Source organism: Rhipicephalus sanguineus, chromosome 1, assembly GCF_013339695.2.
Source record: "Rhipicephalus sanguineus isolate Rsan-2018 chromosome 1, BIME_Rsan_1.4, whole genome shotgun sequence".
NCBI classification, from domain to species: Eukaryota; Metazoa; Arthropoda; class Arachnida; order Ixodida; family Ixodidae; genus Rhipicephalus; species Rhipicephalus sanguineus.
The window spans coordinates 296,029,743-296,047,688 of record NC_051176.1 but is presented as its reverse complement, the minus strand read 5'-3'; the positions used below and the strand labels follow the sequence as shown (position 1 = coordinate 296,047,688).

General features: G+C 41.8%; 1 protein-coding gene across 1 annotated transcript in view; it reads left to right on the top strand.

Moving 5' to 3' along the window:
• LOC119379308 (attractin-like protein 1) overlaps nucleotides 1–17,255 on the top strand; it is a 94,070-nt gene extending 76,815 nt beyond the window's left edge. The window contains exons 23-24 of the mRNA XM_037648582.2: nucleotides 398–511; nucleotides 12,530–17,255. Coding sequence (XP_037504510.1) covers nucleotides 398–511; nucleotides 12,530–12,763 — 348 coding nt within the window. The 3' untranslated portion in view covers nucleotides 12,764–17,255. The remainder of the gene's footprint in view (nucleotides 1–397; nucleotides 512–12,529) is intronic.
• Nucleotides 17,256–17,946: the final 691 nt, after the last annotated feature.

Here is a 17,946-nt window from a genome sequence, read left to right as displayed (position 1 = left end):
CATCGGAGAACATCACTCAGTACATGAATGGGACTATTTCTTCAGTCATGGGGCTGCTGCACTTTTGTCATCTGGGCAGGGCCTCTCCTGCCTTCTTAAGATTTATCTGACTATAGTTGGAATTGTTGACACTAGACAGCCACACTTGTCTTGCCTTTCTCTTTGTTGCCATTTCTTCTGATGTCTGTGGGTGAAGCATGGCTTCTTCCCATTCGTTAGAGGATAAAAGTGAATTACAAGTTTCTGTCATTCAGAGAAGTCTAAAATGTCCCATTCCTTTTCCGTAGAAAAATAGCTGCGAGTTTAAAGGGATTTGAAATTTGCTTGAGAGAGGAAAAGAAAAATAGATGGTACATCGATTTGTTCTAGTGGCATAAATATCTCCTGTTACATGCAGCAATTGTTTGTGGAAATGGAACAAATGGCGAGTCGTCCTTTTGCTGGGGTCACGCTCGAGTTGGACAGTGAGCCGGATGGGTCGAGTAAGCAGTTTCAAGACGGTATGAAGCAGGTGAGCCTTTACAATTACAGGTCTTCCGCCTTCCTTCATTTTTAGTTTGTTTTGCATTGTTTGGCACAAGAAAGTGCATAACTTTAGACCTGTATTTAATTTCGTTGGCCTGGTGTTGTGCCATTGAAATACCACATTTGAATCAAATTTCTTGAAGTATAACACAGAGCGGCCCTGTAGATGTTGGAAAATAATTAGAAGGAAATGTCATTGCTGTAAAACAGAAATAAAAGTGGTCCGAGAGCAGATTCTTGTGGTACCCCTGATTCTGCTTTGGTGAGCAGAAGTTTATTAAGGGGAGATGCTACTCGAAGACACTTTTTCTTTAATATTCACCCTAGAGCAATGAAACTTGAGCTGCTTATAGAACTTTTTATGCTGATTTCAAATATATAATTAGTTTTCTTGCAAGTTGCATACTTTTAGTTCTGCAACATGACAAAGTGAAAAACTTAAGCCTTTTGCCCCCCCCTCTTTTCAGACCTAAACTTCAACAATTTTTTACAATTGATAGTTCATAATGTTTCAAATAAAGTGTGGAATGCAAATAACTAATTAGGAAGTCCATACAAAATATGTACTAGACGTGAAAAATTTTAACGTGGGAAGTTCATATTTCTCCTACCCTAGTAAAAGTTTACATAACTTTTTTTTATTATATAATAAAAATATTGAAACTTAAACAAGATAATTGCATTTCTCATACTTTGGAAAAAATTTGGGAAAAATTTCTTGCAGATTTGAGCACCAGAAGTACCCGAAAAAGGAGGGGCACATTGACAAAAATGGAAAAATTTGTGTTTTGAGAAAAACGAGTTTTAAAGTCAAAATTGCATGTTTGTTTATCAAAGATGTCATTGAATGCAACGAAATTTGTACACAAGAAAGAACAATCCTTCTTGTAGTGGCCACTGCCATTAACATGCGCCAGCACCATAGGTTTGGCCCTTACGGCTCTTTCGAGCTGACTCCTCGACAAGAGATTTTTTCTTCAGCGCACGCCGACGAGCCCTTGCTTCTCCTGTTAGATTTTGAGACATTTTTCTCTGGCGTGCGCTGTCCCGTGATGTGCCAAGAGCAACCAGATCATGAGGCGGGAGCACGCCAAGCTCTTCCAGAACTCGTTCAAAACTGGAGTGCCCTCGATTAAACCAACATGTTCAGTGCTGTCATATCAGCAATCAACGAAGACTCGTCATCCTGTGATTTTTCTTTGTCTTCGAAGAGTCCGATCTTTTTCTGGGAGGCACTCACATGTTCGAATGCCGCGGCAAACTCGTCGGACGCATCGGCGTCACTGCCACTACGCCTTGCGGCAGCAGACGATCTTTTTGTGGTTTGAGTGTTCGGCTTTGATTTGCGCCGGCGTCCTCGAAATTTGTGCGCCGCGTGAAACTTCACAGGCCGGTGACCGCGCTTCCTACGGCTTTCTTCATCCATAACGGATAAGCACTCGAGAAAAGCGTTGTTCAGCTGCGCTGCTCGACAAGACACGGATCCTGCAAGTAGGCTTCACAGCACACGCAGGCGCGCAGCGGCCAATGGCGACTCCCGATCCGTACCACATGATTTAAAGCCAGTCGCGGCGCTCGAAAAACGCGGCAAAAGCGTGCTTCTCTTTATTATTTCTTGCGCTGCAGCAGCGCGGGAAACCGTCGTTATTTGAAGAGTGAGGCTCGGCTCTTCGCGTCATGCGGTCGACAATGGCGAGCGGCGGCGCTTTATCAGCGGCAAGGTGCTCGAAGATGACACACTTTCCGCCTTTTGACAGCCACCTTGTGCTCTTTAGTCGCAATTTTAAAGCATTTCCAGTTCAGTCTCGACATTGATTTTTTTTTTTTTCAGAACAGTAGAGGTACTAATCTTAACAAAACAGGTGAAAACAAAAAATCGATAATTTGTTAGAAAACTCGTGTTTTTCGACCCGCATCTCCCCTTAACAGTTAGTGAGAAACAGTTAGCAAGAGAACACTCATTTCATTTTTGGAGATTAGTATCATGATTTAGTAGACTAAGCTAATGCACCTGTAGTCTGTGACATATGTTTTTGAATGCTTTGCTAAAGTCTGAGACGACACAGTTGGCACAAGTTGATTGGCCTAGAATACAAATGCAGGGAGGGAGTAAAAGTACTAGTTGCACATCACATGAAAATGTTTTATTAAAGTCTTGTTCTGCAGGTGTAAAGAAGACGTTTGCTTCACGGAAAGGGATGAGGTTTGTAAATATGACAGATTAGAGTAATGTGAAAATTTGGGCGAGTTGGTGATGCATGGTGAACGACAGTGCAACTACCGAGACGAGGACGATAAGAAGGAGGACACGCAAGATGCTAACTTACAACTAGTTTATTTTCTTGAGAAACACGCATATATATATATGTGGCACAGAAGAAGAAAATAACATGGAAACAACAACAAAAGAACAAATAATAAATCAGCAAGAGATGAAGCCTAGCCATTAACCGTTATCGATAAGTGCTCTGTTGCGATAGTTCAGCTCTTTTTTGGTGAGTGCTATCGATGCCACGTTTATGCATTACTCACCCCAGCGGTTAATCGCTGCTGCCTCGATAATTTCCCGGGTAAGTCTGTCTGAACTTTTCCTAATTATGCAGCAATTCTCGAACTGGGGCTCACAGGTACATGTGTCAGCGCCTTGTGTGTCCTCCTTCTTATTGTCCTTGTCTCAGTAGTTGCGCTCTGGTTGACCAACATTAGAGTAGTTTACAAGTGCTTGTTAATTAAATGGAATGGTAGTTTAACAGTGAATTTTTGTTATCATCCCAATTTTTAAGGAAACTGACAAAGCAGATGTGTGAAATTATTGCTTAAATATTACCTTTGTTAAAGGGGTACTGACAAGAATATTTTCAGTTGTCGTTTTTTTGCGTCAAATGAAAGGTCAAGCCCCCAAGAGCCTAGAAAAGGTATTGCGCTAAGCGCGACTGCGCCCTGGAAAAGTAATTACAGTATGTTTTTAAAAGCTAGTTTCGGTTCCTACTGTACCCTGACGTCACAACACGATAGGAGCTTCTTGTCACGTGCTTGCACAATATATAGTGACGTTTCCACGGCCGCTCCGCGCCGTGGCTCCGTTGGTGACGTACAAGCGGCCATTTTGGAAGTTTTGATGACGCACAAGCGGCCATCTTGGAAGTTTTGGTACCTGACGTCACCACAACTAGCCAGACTGCTGCGTGAAGTCACCGGAATTAGTACTGTAGCCTGACGTCAAGCTAGTGTCGATGTCAGTAGGTGCGCCATGGAAAAATCGACTTTAATATCAAATAAAATATCTTATCAGCATTTGCTGAGCTTCACACTTGCTCAGAACCGTCTCTGCATGCAGGAGGTTGGTATGGCGGAGTAAACTCGCCTTCAAAAAAAGGTGTCAGTACCCCTTTAAAATCGTTAGAAGGTGCCGTGGTGGCTCTGTGGTTATGGCACTCGGCTGCTGACCTAGAAAGATGTGAGTTCAATCCCACCTCCAGAAATCGCATTTCAATGAAGGCAAAATGTTAGAGGCCCGTGTAATGTGCACTGGCATTGCACATTAAAGAACCCCAGGTGGTCGAAATTGTCCGTAGCCCTCCATTACGGTGTGCATCTCTCATAGCCCGAGTCGCTTTGGGACGTTAGACCCCATAAACCAACCAACCTAATAGCATCACTAACATGTTTAGTCATTTGACAAACTTGCTGTTGTCACATCCAAGGAAGAAATGTTTGGTAACTTGTCAGTTAGTTTGGTGATGCAAAAAGCGTCTGCAATCAGTGGTGCCATTGGGACATATTCTTCATGTTTTGCTGTTTGTAAGTGCATATTTGAGGAACAAGAAAGATGATTTGCAAATGTATATTTAATGTAGCAGGTGCATTAGCCCGGAGGACAGTGCCGGATGAATTTTGTATTGAGTGTATTGAAGGTTATTGAGTTATCAGGTGTTAGATTCATTATTTCTAGAATTTTCTGATCTTAGTGCTGAGTATTTTCAGCAGTGTAGATGACAAAACTTTATCCTTTGCAATTTTTTTAGCTTATTCGTATGAGTTCTATATGTTTTTTGTAAGCTTCCCAGTTGACGCTTTCTCATCTGAATCTTTTCAATGGAAGGCAAATTTCATATTACATGTATCTGAACAACAAAAGGTGGTATGAAAATAATGAATTCTCACTGGAGCTTTTGATATTTGTTCAAAGATTTTATGAACTACCAAGAACTGAAGGTGTTTAAGCAGCTTGTAGTTCTTTAGATTTTCGTGCTCACAATCATAATGGTGCGAAATACTATAGCCACAAATTATTTTAAGACCATTTTTGTTCCGCTGAAGGTAAGTGATATATGCATTGGGCAGCAGGCTACAAAATGCAGCACAGAGATCTAATGTGTGTATTATGCGACATATGCAGGGGTGCAACAGCTGCACCAATTGCGCCAATTTGATACAATTCCTTATTTTTGCGCCAAGCTGAGCCAACACCGTGAAGTTTGTTGACATTGCGCCAGAATTCCCGACCAGCTTCAAAATTTTCTCAGTTGCTCAAATTTTAGCGAGAAATGGAAGCCGCGTTGGTCATCTGCACTGTGAGCATCATCATCCAATACAGACATGCAGACCCTAACCCTAATCCTCACGCGAAAAGAAAAGAAAAGTCACAGTTTCACCGTGAGGACGAAGCAGTAAATGCGATAGCAACAAATTGTAATGTTATACAAAGTGAGGCTGGCAGCAAACTCTTTTGTATCCGATCTCGCGCAACTCTACAAAACGTTGGTGTAAGAGAATACGGCCGCTCCAGAGAAAGATGCTCTTTCTGCACAGTATCTTCGCATTTAGAGCGCAGAACTTAGAAGTCGCCTGCTGATGACTGCCGAGATAGCGTGCACGCCAGCGATCGCGACCGCGCCCTTAGGATCGAAGTTCAAAAGTTGCTGCTCGAGCAACCCCCCCCCCCTCCTGTCTTTTCATGCTCGTTCAAGACGGGCGGGGTGTGTTTCCTCTCTGCTTCGACAGCAGGCCTCCCGAGCAGAGTGGTGTTAGCGCATGCGCCCTCCAAGCGATGGAGATGGGCTGGCTCGTTTGATCTCTGCTTGAGCTGCGTTCGTCGCCCGCACTCGCGCACTTTTACCCGCGGTAGAACATACTTTGCGCGGGGGGGGATGTTATCACTTTGGACTTTATACGAAACATGACGGCAAAAACCTGTCGAGAGTGTCCACATAATTGCTATCGCAATAAAAAAGGACGGTGGTTCTCAAATTTCCTGATGCTTGTTTTATTGTGTGCAGAACACTTTTTAAGCCACTTTTGCCGCAGTACACTGGTGTCTTGCGGAAAATAGTACTGATATTTAGAAGGGGCTATTAGTACTAGCTGTCAGAGACACAGCACATTTTGTTCCTTAATTACTCATTCATGCACGCGCTGTGTAATTACGAGTACTAGTATGATCACTGACGTGTAAAAACTTATTGGCAATCATTTGGAGCTGCTGTGTATGGCGTTTCTGCGGCCTTGAGAAACAATAGACAAAAATGTACGCCAGTTTTCTTTTTTCGCCACCCCCACTTGCTCCTGCTTTACGAATCTGCTGAATTTCGAGGTTGCCAGGTTCGCAGGTCTACATTAGCATTTGCAGTGCCTGTCGAATTTTTTGATAGGCCCTGCAAAAGTCATTGTTTGCACTGTGGGGTGGCTCAACACACTGCTTTTATTGAAATAGCAGTGTTCACATATACTGTGCACAAGTTAGCTGATGTTGAATGATTTATACGTATTTTGTTTTGTTTTCTAAAAGTAACTCTTCTTTGTTATACTGCTCCAATTTCGTGCTAAAAAAAATCAGGTTTTTTTTCGTAACCTGCTCCAACTTTGGATTTTTGTGCTCCAAAAGCAGCAATTTGCTGCTCCAAAAATTGCTCCATAGGGTGATTCCACGAGAGATCGAACATGCCTGTCTGGTCGCAATTTTTGTTTTGCCTGGGTGTTTTATATGTTATGTGGGCACATTCAAAGTGCACGGAACTGAAAATTTTATTTCCAAGAAACGCTCCCAGCGTGGCAAAAAAATACTTGAAGGTGGCGGCGCGGGCCTCCTGTTTTTGCTCACTGCAATGTTTTCGGATTTCACGGTCGAATTCAGCGCGAACTATAAATGATGTGTCGAAAATTTTTTTGCTGGTTTTAATACGCATTACTGTGAATTACATCCATGCTTTTTTGTATGCCGTCCTCAAAAATAAGAAAATGTAAAAAAATGGCAAACACGGCCGAAATCAAAAAAGGGTCCTAAGTTTGAGGCGCCTTTTCTATTACAAACAGAAACTTTAAAACAATGGCAAATATAGAAAAGAGCCTTTGCAACATTATATACGGAAGATCATTTTCCTACAGGCAGCGTAAAAAAAGAAAAAAATAGTTAAATAAGCGAGTTTTTTCAAAAAAGTACATTTTCAAAAATAAAATAAAAAAACTCCGGTCTCAATTTTGACGACAATTTTTTATCGAAGAGCGCTTATGTCAGTGAACACACGGTTTTAACCCTTTGCGGTCCAAAACCTTTACTCACTTTCCGGCTCTAGCGGTCCGAAACTATTTCGCCACTTTCTGGCGCCGCGAATAAAAACACAAACTGTGGAAAAGAAACGCACAGGATATTTATTTTTGCTCCTGCATTCTGCTGGCAACTCTTGTAGCGATATTTGGGGAACGTATGATACCGCTCAAAGCATTCCCCTGCGTGCAGGCCAGGGTTATTACTGCAGGTTTCCACCGCCGCTGTCGTCGTCTTTGTCACTCACTTCTGTCGAATGACTCTCATCACTGTCTGGTGGAGGCACGTAATTCGCTTCCTCCCTAATGTCATCCTCGCTTTCGCTAAAAGCACCACCGTAAAACACACGCGGTGAAAACGCGGCCATCTTTCTCAGCGAACCGCGCGCGCGAGTGGGTACGCTCTAGGCCCCGTGCTGAACATAGTGCTGCACCCTAGTGTAAAAAAAGTAAAACCTCAACAAACAAAGATCACTTATTCCTCAAGAGATGGCACTTCATGTATACAAAAAATGCGCGCGACTCGCAGTGAAAAGACAGCGAAATTTAAACCACGAACACCCTTGTCGGGCGGGGCCCGACAGCGGACTGCTACGACCGTGTTGAGTTGTCGGGCGCTGCCCGACAACGGACCGCAAAGGGTTAATATCATATGTCCTCATTTGCTTTGTTTACAAGATATAACTGGCCGAAATGACCCTTGCTGTGTGTGCTCACTTCAGTGCGACTGATGGTTGTTATCAGCTTGCATTAGGCGTAAATCTCAGTTTTAATTATTCTGCTGCAACAAAACCTTGCTCTGGTGACTTTTCGTCAAGAAAAATGTGTTCTCAGATTTTATTTGATTCTAGCGTGTGCGAAAGTGGGCTGCTGCCGCCCTCTAAAGGGTGATTCCACGAGAGATCGAACATGCCTGTCCGGTCGATATTTTTGTTTTGCTGGGTTTTTTATATGTTATGTGGGCACATTCAAAGTGCACGGAACCGAAAATTTTTTTTTCCAAGAAACGCTCCCAGCGTGCAAAAAAAAATATTTGAAGGTGGCGGCGCGGACCTTCTGTATTTATTCACTGCAATGTTTTCGGATTTCACGGCCGAATTTAACGCGAACTATAAATGATGTGTCGAAAATTTTTTTTGTTGGTTTTAATACGCGTTACTGTGAATTACATCCATGCTTTTTTATGCCGTCCTCAAAAGGGAAAAAAAAGTGAAAAAAAAAAATGGCAAACCTGGTCCAAATCAGCAAAGTTTGCTAAGTTTGATGCGCCTTGGCGCCTCTTCTATTTCATACAGAAACTTCAAAACAGTGTCAAGTATTTCAAGGAGCCTTTGCAACATTTATGCGGAAGATCGTTTTCCTACAGGCAGTGCAAAATAAGAAGAAAATAGTTACAGAAGCGAGGTTTTTTCACAAAAGTACATTTTAAAAAAATAAAAAAAGAACTCGGGCCTCAATTTTGACGACATTTTTTTATCGGAGAGCGCTTATGTCAGTGAAAACACCGTGTTAATATGTATGTCCTCATTTGCTTTGTTCACGAGATTTAACAGACCAAAATTACCCTTGCTGTGTGTGCTCACATCACTTCAGTGCGATTGATAGTTGTCATCAGCTTGCATTGCACGTAAATCTAGTTTTAATTATTTTCCTGCAGTAAAACTTTGCTCTGGTGTCTTGTCGTCAAGAAAAATGTATTCTCAAACTTTAATGTTTGAGGCCCGTGTACTTAGCTTTAGGTGCACGTTAAAGAACCCCAGGTGGTCGAAATTTCCGGAGCCCTCCACTACGGCGTCTCTCATAATCATATCGTGGTTTTGGGACGTTAAACCCCAGATATTATTATTATTATTCTCAAACTTTAATTGTGTGTAGTGTGTGCGGGGGTGGGCTGCTGCCGCTCTCTAAAGGCCTAACGCGTACGCAGTTTGCAGCTTACAACCTCAACTTACCCCGCCAGTATTCGCTAATCAGAAGCACGCGAGACACCGCGAACACATGGTTTAGGTCACTTTGTCAAAAATCTCCTTGCACACGGAATAAAGCATCTGTATGCAGCGAAGGCCAACTTAATCTGCAACTAAATGCCACAATCAGCAGGCGCGCTGTTAAGCAGTTGTTTTCTCACTGCCTGCTTGCTTCCCTTCCATTACGTGCATTGTACGCTCTAACCATCTTCACCATTTGACGCACACTTTGCCTAAACAACATTTGTAAAAGGTTAGCTCAATCATTTCCGAGCCGTTTATTTCACTTCCCGCTATCACATGTTTTCGGCATCGGAGATAACGTCTTCCTGTATCATCTCGACCTTTACCTCAGCGTTTCAACAGCCAGAAAACGTGCGGTGCGGCATGATTAAGCCATGAGTGGCCGAAGCTGCTCAATTGATGATGTTTTGTTGCCACTTTACTAAAGTGCTTTCCCACGTCGAGGACAGCAGAGGTCATTGGTGGCGCCATGCAGATGGACACCCTTAGTTTTGACAATGAGTGTGGCCTACAAATTGATTATTACAGCCCAAAGTAGTTAGACACCCTTAGTCATAAAATGTTAAACCGTGAGCAGTTCTGGAAAGACATTCATGACATCTGCGCAGATGTGAGATAATTTGTGCGGCGCCGTTCAGTATAAACGTTTCGACTTGCTCTAGGTCTAGCTGTTATTACACGCGATGCGCGCGGCCCATGGCTACGTCTGATTATTCTGTGCCGATTAATAACGCATTCACAAAAAGAAGATTGCTGAGGAAAACATTTTCGTTGTGCAAATTTTTTTTCTTTGCTCTTTTTGTTGTTGCCTACCTCCAATAGCTGCTGTCATGGGCTGAGGATCTTCGCGACACCTGCGAAGTCTGCTTGAATTGCTTTACGCTCCTCAAGGAAAAACTGTCTACATCTAACCGCGATGAGGTAGACCAGGCATTTCTTCAGGAAGAAGAAGCGATTGATATCTTGGAACAGGCGCGCCCACCTTTCCTCTGATGCCTGTAGGCGAGGTTGTAGGCTGCAAACTGTGTACGCGTTAGCCCTTTAGAGGGCGGCAGCAGCCCACTTTTGCACACGCTAGACACAACTAAATCTGAGAACACATTTTTTTTGATGAAAAGCCACCAGAGCAAGATTTTGCTGCAGCAGAATAATTAAAACTGAGATTTACGCACAATGCAAGCTGCTAATAACCATCAGTCGCACTGAAGTGAGCACACACAGCAAGGGTCATTTTGGCCAGTTATATCTCGTAAACAAAGCAAATGAGGACATATGATATTAAAACCGTGTGTTCACTGACATAAGCACTCTTCGATAAAAAATTGTCAAAATTGATGCCGGAGTTTTTTTTATTTTATTTTTTGAAAATGTACTTTTTTGAAAAGACTCACTTCTTTAACAATTCTTTTCTTTTTTTTTGCGCTGCCCGTAGGAAAATGATCTTCCGTTTAAATGTTGCAAAGGCTCTTTTCTACAGTGGACATTGTTTTCAAGTTTCTGTTTGAAATAGCAAAGGCGCCAAGTGCCTCAAACTTAGGACCCTCTTTTTATTTCAGCCGTGTTTGCCATTTTTTCACATTTTCTTCTTTTTGTGGACGGCATAAAAAAAGCATGGATGTAATTCACAGTAATGTGTATTAAAACCAGCAAAAAAATATTTTCGACACATCATTTATAGTTTGCGTTAAATTCAGCCGTGAAATCCGAAAACATTGCAGCGAGCAAAAACAGGAGGCCCGCGCCGCCCCCTTCAAATATTTTTTTGGCACGCTGGGAGCGCTTCTTGGAAATAAAATTTTCGGTTCCGTGCACTTTGAATGTGTCCACATAACATATAAAAAACCCAGGCAAAACAAAAATATCGACCGGACAGGCATGTTCGATCTCTCGTCGAATCACCCCATATCCTATTTCAGCTGTTGCACCCCTGCACATGGTTACTTGCGAAATATCATGGAGAAGCATATTTAGCTGTGGCACAAAGTTTACATATCATTGAGACGTACATTCCCGAGTTTAGTCTGACCGTCTGTTTTTCTTAGTTTTTGATATTTCCTACAAAACATTGATTCCTACAGGACTCTGTTATGAATGAAATTATTAGAGGTGTGCGAATATAAAATTTTCGAATACGAATAGTGCGACTGCTGACTTTTGCAAAAAATAAAAAATAAAAATTTCCCCCCATAAGACGTGAAAAAGTAAGTTTGTTGTTAAGCAAATAATATACAGGAAATTTAAGCAGGGTACAAGACTATTGCTTGACAGTACCATATATGCTGTTATTTAAAGTTGGCATGAAGGATGGGATAGCTGCTTGGTATGTTTGGGAAGCAGCGACACTGTTGTGCATGGCACCATTTCTCCAGGCAACGAAAACAGCCACTCGCTAGACACACTGATGCTAGTTTGTTTTAGCTTGTCATAATTTAATCTTTTAAGCATGCTATCTGAATTGGGAGGAGCAATGACAACTAGTGGGCGCAGTGTTCATTACGGGTGCTTCACCTTAGGATAACCCAGAATAATGCTGGGTTTCCTTATTTTTAGGCATCCTGTCTTAATTTTGCAATGTCTCTCCATTTGTTTTGGTGGTTTTGTTCAGTATAATTTCGGCACTATGTTGCAATAATGTGCTCGGCCACGTACACTGTGCCATGCTCTGGCCACTGCACTTGAATGATGATTCAACGTTCGCAAAAGCGCAATAGGGAGGGATGCATGAGGCAAGAGAAGCTTATTAGTCAATTTTTGCATCAAATTTAATGAAATTTAGCACAGGTATTTAATTCTTTGTGGTAGTTTACCATTATCCCTCAAGAGAAAGGTATATGTAACAGCTACATCTTATCGGTACTTACCTACGAAGAAGAAACCTGGAATATTACAAAAAGGGTTCAATTTAAATCGAAGACAACACAGCGAGCCACAGAAAGAAAAATGACCGGTGTAATCTAAAGGGACAAGAAGAGAGCAAGCAGAGTGGGTCAGGGAACAAACGCATGTTAAAGACATCTTAGTGAAAATCAGGAAATGGGCATGGGCAGGGCATGTAGCGAGAAGGCAAGATAACCAGTGGTGATTTAGAGTAACAGACTGGATTCCAAGAGAAGGCAAGCACATGAGGTGGAGGCAGAAACCTAGGTGGATAGATGAAATTAAGAAGCTTGCGGTAATAGCGTGGCTGCAGTAAGTACAGGAACGGGTTAATTGGCGAAACATGGAAGAGGCCTATGCCGTGCAGCGGGCATTGTCAAGCTGATGATGATGATGATGTAATTCCGTGTGCTGATTTCAATACTTCTTATGAAGTTTTATGGTGTTTGAATATTTTGAATAGTAAAAGTGGCTTGTGAATGAAGTCAAATACAGAACTATTTGAATAGAATATTCAAAGTTTCAAATATTCACACACCCCTAGAAATTACTTTTAAGTGTGGTTGCTCTAGAAGTGGCACTCTCTTTTGCAGGGACACCCAACACCTGTGGCACTTGAGCCCTGTGCCAGTGGCAAGGCAGCTGTGCTGACGCTAATTGTGCGCATGCCAACGGGGGGTCAGGAGCACACAGCCACAGGCCAGTCAGGCCTGGCCATTGCCAGTGCCTTGGTCTCATTAGGGACCCTCTGCAAGAGTGACACCATCAAAGAGGATGGCAAATCGGACTGCTGGAAGCCCTCGTCCCATCCAGGGACCTGCATATAAGTCGACGGCCACTGTGATAATTGCTCAGTGTGTCACCTTTTGGTGGGTGGCACCACCTTTATACGGGGCACCAGCCAAGCTCCTTTGCCACTGCGCACTCTTGACGTTTTGCCAGCAAGACATGGGCGTTGTGAGTCGTGATTGGCCCTGCGCTTTATTGAACTGGCCTTCGTGCTTTTCTTCTTGAGGAGTGGCTACTGTGCCCAGCCCGCATGCATTGAGGCTGTTTGTTTTGGCTGCAGCTGCTTGAGGCATGAACAGGTTCTGAATTTGGAACTTTATTTTGGAAAGGATTTTTTAATCCAACATGATAAGCCAGGTTACTATTGAGAAATATGCAAAAAAAATCATTCCTTGTTTATACAGGGGCTATTGCCAACCATGTTCTGAAGCAAGCACAGAGAATCAAGTGATTATCACTGGCCCAGATGCACTGCATTCCTTTTATGTGCAGTGTTTGTATGTTTTTTTTTTCAAAAGGCCTCTAAACATAATTTAGATAAGTGCAGTGGGTACATAATGATCGACTATTACAGAAAGCTCATAAATAAATGTGAAGACAGTGAAGCCCTGATTATGCGTTGCCTATTTATGTGATTACTCACACTTCATATGAACCATTTAAGGCCTATTAGTGACCCTTGCATAAGAGGTCTATACTGCATGACATCAGGTCATATATGACAAGCCTCCTATGAAGGTTTGTAGTAACCACTGCAAAGCCTATGTCCAGCATTGTTGCTGGGCAGGAACATGTGAGGACCAAAAGAGGGCCTCACAGACATTTCGAGGGCAGTGTGCTGGGGGAAATGACAAAAATAAAAAAAAAGTGTTGAGCAGTGTCATGTGACAATTGCAGAGTCACACCTGACAGGAAATGCATGCTGGGACCTGTGCTCCTTTTTAAAGCTGGCTTTTCCTCAGTGCTTCCATCTCGTATAAATACTTGTTAGACTCTTTGGCAAATGTGTACTGGAACTTTGGCCTAACATTATTGAACATGGCTGTAACATGAGTGTGATTATTTTATCTTTGTTCACACATTGTTACCTTGACGCCTGTGAAACTTGTTTCTATCTATACTCGCCGACAACTTTTCTTGGCACTGAAGGGAAAGCTACGGGGGCGGAGCGTCTGCACATGTACTGCTACGCGAAGTAGTCCGGTTTGGCGCGCGTCTCGTAACGCCGTGGAGTGTGATGGCTAGCGTTGCACTTCGACGCAAACGCTGCTTAGCGTCTAAGGTACGGGTAAAAGGCGCGACTTTCTCACGCACGCAAAAACGCATAGTGACAATGTGTAAAGTAAAAGAAATGCAGATATCTCGCTTGTGTGCGCTGCGTTCCGTCACAAAAAGCTGCATGTAGAAAATGAAGGAGCATTTTATATATCTCACGCAGAAAATACGGACGCAATTGTGGGACTATATTCATTAGCGGTAGGATACGTGCATTGTGGCTCTCTAGCCTTCGCTTCAACGCCAAGAAAAGTTGTCTGCGAGTATAGATGCCTGCTTTAGTAATGAGTGATAGCAGCATGGGCACTTACACCAGTGTCAGATGGTCAGTTTTTGATCACAGTCAGGCATAATGCGGATCGAATTTCTTGATCATGATTGGCTGCTTTACACAATCTGCAGAAGGGAGCCAATCACAGTTGAGAAATTTGATCCCGATAGGGCTTAATCGTGATCAGCAGTACACCATGTGACGCCATTACTACTTCAGCAATATTAGACAGACGTCATGCCTCTGTATGAAAACATGCTGTGCATGTTCTTTGTGGATTGTGCCCTTAAAATTGTTTGTGCTATGGATATTTTTAAGACATTGCCTTCTTGGGCCTCTTCCACCCACTTTCTGTAATGGGGTATGATGATTGCTCTAATTTCTGACTGAATTAAACTTATTTTGAGTAGAGGCCTTAGCTAGCCACATTGCACTGCATAACCAAGGTAAAGCAGGTACAATTTGTGTGAATAACCAAAAGTGTGGCACGAAATTATTGATTCTTTAGTGTACTTTAATCCTCTAGTTGAATTTTCATGAGGTGACAGCAAATATTACAAAAAGACAAAAAATAATGCTACATTGTCTCTATGCAATCTTAATTCTCTAATTGAGTTGCCTGCAATTCTTTTTAGATAAGTTAGGTGTTCTAAAGGTTTACAATTTGTATTGACATTACTGAATTTACACTGGAAGTCTCGTCATATTTACAAGTATTAAGCATATTGCAAGATCCAAATGATGTTTGGTAACTGGCATTAACCATACATACCTATTAGGCATGTTCATATATGGAAAAATTTCTGATTGAGTTGAATATGTATGATATTTCTGCATGGAAAGATGCATGCTAGCGAGAAGGTCTCAATCCCCTCATTTGCTCTAAGCATGGAACCTGACTCGGGTCTGCAATTCAGAAAGACTTTGTTAAATGAAAATTACAATAAACAATTATTTTACTTAATTGCATTAAAATATATGTGGTCGTCAATAGTGTTAAGATTTCTTTTTAATTTTAATTGGTGAAGTTACACATTTGTTAAATTAGTGTTTGTTTTTAGCAAGTTCAACTTTATAGTTGAACTTCATGGTGTTGAACCTTCAACATTACAGTTATTGTAAATTAAGATGTCTTTGTATCACATGCCTTTTTTGCCATAGCTCTTATCATCTTTCACATTAATCATTAGCCAAGAGGCTTAAATTGCCCAATAATGGTCTTTTGTTGAGCACCACAACGTAGGTTTTTATGCCATCGTATATTCGTGGCACTATATATGCTAATTCAGGTAACACATTACAAACTCATTTTGGGGACCTTTATAGCATTATGGGTCATGGAACAGTTCATGCAATGTGCAGAGAGTTTGCACAAGTTATGAACTATCTCAATTGAGTAAAGGAAGCATTTGAATACTGCAATCTTGGGCTGATAATGCTGCAATTTTCTATCTAACAATGACATTCAGAGTATTGTAATTTTTATGCATGAAAGTGGTTTTGGGCAGATGTGTTCGGTGTTTCATGACTGTGTTAATTTTTACACCACTGTGCATGGAACTGAGAAATTGATCATCTAAAAGCTTAAGATTGCAGTGCCCATCAATTGAAAGTAAAATTGTGTTTAGCTCTTGAGCACACTCATAAGTGAAGCTTTCTTTCGTTAAATACTGTTAACTGTAGCATGAAAACAATGTATATTCCAGGTCACTGTAAAATTATATGGAATTGTATACCTAGTCTTTCTAATTGCAATGTGTCTGGGTCTGGAGCCATTGGTTTTCTGGACTATGTTATTTCAGATTTTAATCTAGCAACACTGTACATAAGCAAACTTGTTTGGGACAGTTTCTGCAGCCAAAACAAACAGCCCAGTTCTTTGCAAATGCCTGCACACACTTATGCGCACATTGCGAGATTGTGTGTGTTGTGGCTAGTTTGGCCACTGGAGAACAGGAGACATCACCTTGCTGCGCAGAAGGGCGGCCAGAATAAGCACCTCCTGCTTCCTGCCCAGTGTGCTTGGACGGTATTTGAGCATAGGTTCTGGCTGGGTGAAACGATGGACACAGAATGGATCTCTAGGTGCTACTTGCTTTCTAGCCCGGTTTTGCTTTTCGGTTCTCGCCTCCCAGTCTTATTGATTGGCCCTGTCCGCACAATTTCTTATTACAGGGGACATATCAGTGCAACTGTGTCGTCAGGCTAAGGGTTTGTAGCAACATGCAATGGTGTGCCACAAGATATTGACGCTGTAGTTTTGTTCTTGTGAATGTGTCATTTTAAAGTTGTGTATTTATTTTGGAGTTCGCGATATATACTAAGAGCCTGCTGTTTATATTTTCTACCTTTACACTTCATTTTGGATTAGTTTTTTTTTATCACTGTTTTGAATTATGTTCTTAATCGCATGCAGAAGGGAGCCTTTTTTGGCACTTTCACCAGCGTCCCCAAAAAACGTTGCACTCGTCTGTCTTTCCCTTAAAACCCTCTCCCCTTGCTCTTCTTTTTCTTCTTTTCAGAACAAACTGCCCTCTTTTTAAAAGGGCTTATTTATTTGTATATCTTGCACAGTGCTTCTGCGTAATGTTGTTGCCTGATGGTGTGCTTGCGTCTATTCCACCTACATTTTTAGCTTGGAGATGGGGATGTCTGCATTTGTTAGACAAGTCATGCGAGCTATTTGGTGGTTGAATTGTTGCTGTAGCTGGCCACAACAGCCTTTGTAATGGTTCAGAACTGGCTGAGGAAATCATTACATGCGAAAAACAGTGTCTTGGAAATAGAATTTGGGATCTCATATATGCAAAACGATCACTTTGCAGTGCTCTTATTTCAGGTGCATGCTTGAAAAATCTTTCATTTCCTGCACTGACACCATCATAATGTCGTCTTCCTCATCAACTAGACTCTTGTACTATGTATGCAGGCGTTATTGTACTTATGTTCAAAGGAGCATGGTAATATTAAAAATAGCACTTTTATTTCCATGTGTCCTTGTGTTTTTTTTTAACCCTCTGCTTCAGCTTGGGTTGCTGTTGATCAGATCCTTGTGAAGATCATCTTATTAGTAGCACACTACACCTCATAGTTGTTAATACTGCTTGGCTAAAACTACAGGTTTCATGCAAATGCTGTAGTCACTTATCCGTGTAGTGCAGAAGCTGCATGCCTGTGTAGAGAATATTGGTGTTTGACTTGTATAATGAATCCACTTGATTTCCAAGGTAAATACAAATTCATGCAGTACTTGTAGTTCATTTAGGATGGAAGAAAACTGCCTTAGCACTGTTCACTGGTCTTCTTTGATAGGCCCTGTAATGATGTATACCATGCATCACTTTAACCCTTTCAGATGCCACGTACACAGTTGTGTGTATTATAAATGTGCCTCTTCCTCCACGCATGTTGCAGATGCTGCCAGTTTCGTACTTTCAGCCAAATTCTCCACTCTAAATCTTGCAACTGTTTGGTTTACTGCATCATATAGTGAACATGACTAAAACTAGGGTACTATATGATATTCAGCATAGCAGCACATGGTTTGCTGTTGCCAGATAAGCCTTTTTCTTTTAAGTGTCTGAACACAAAATTCCAACACCGAGATGTGTCCTCTTAATGCCAGATTTTGGGTGTGGTCACAAATGTGTAACAAGTGTCATGGTGGATGTGTTT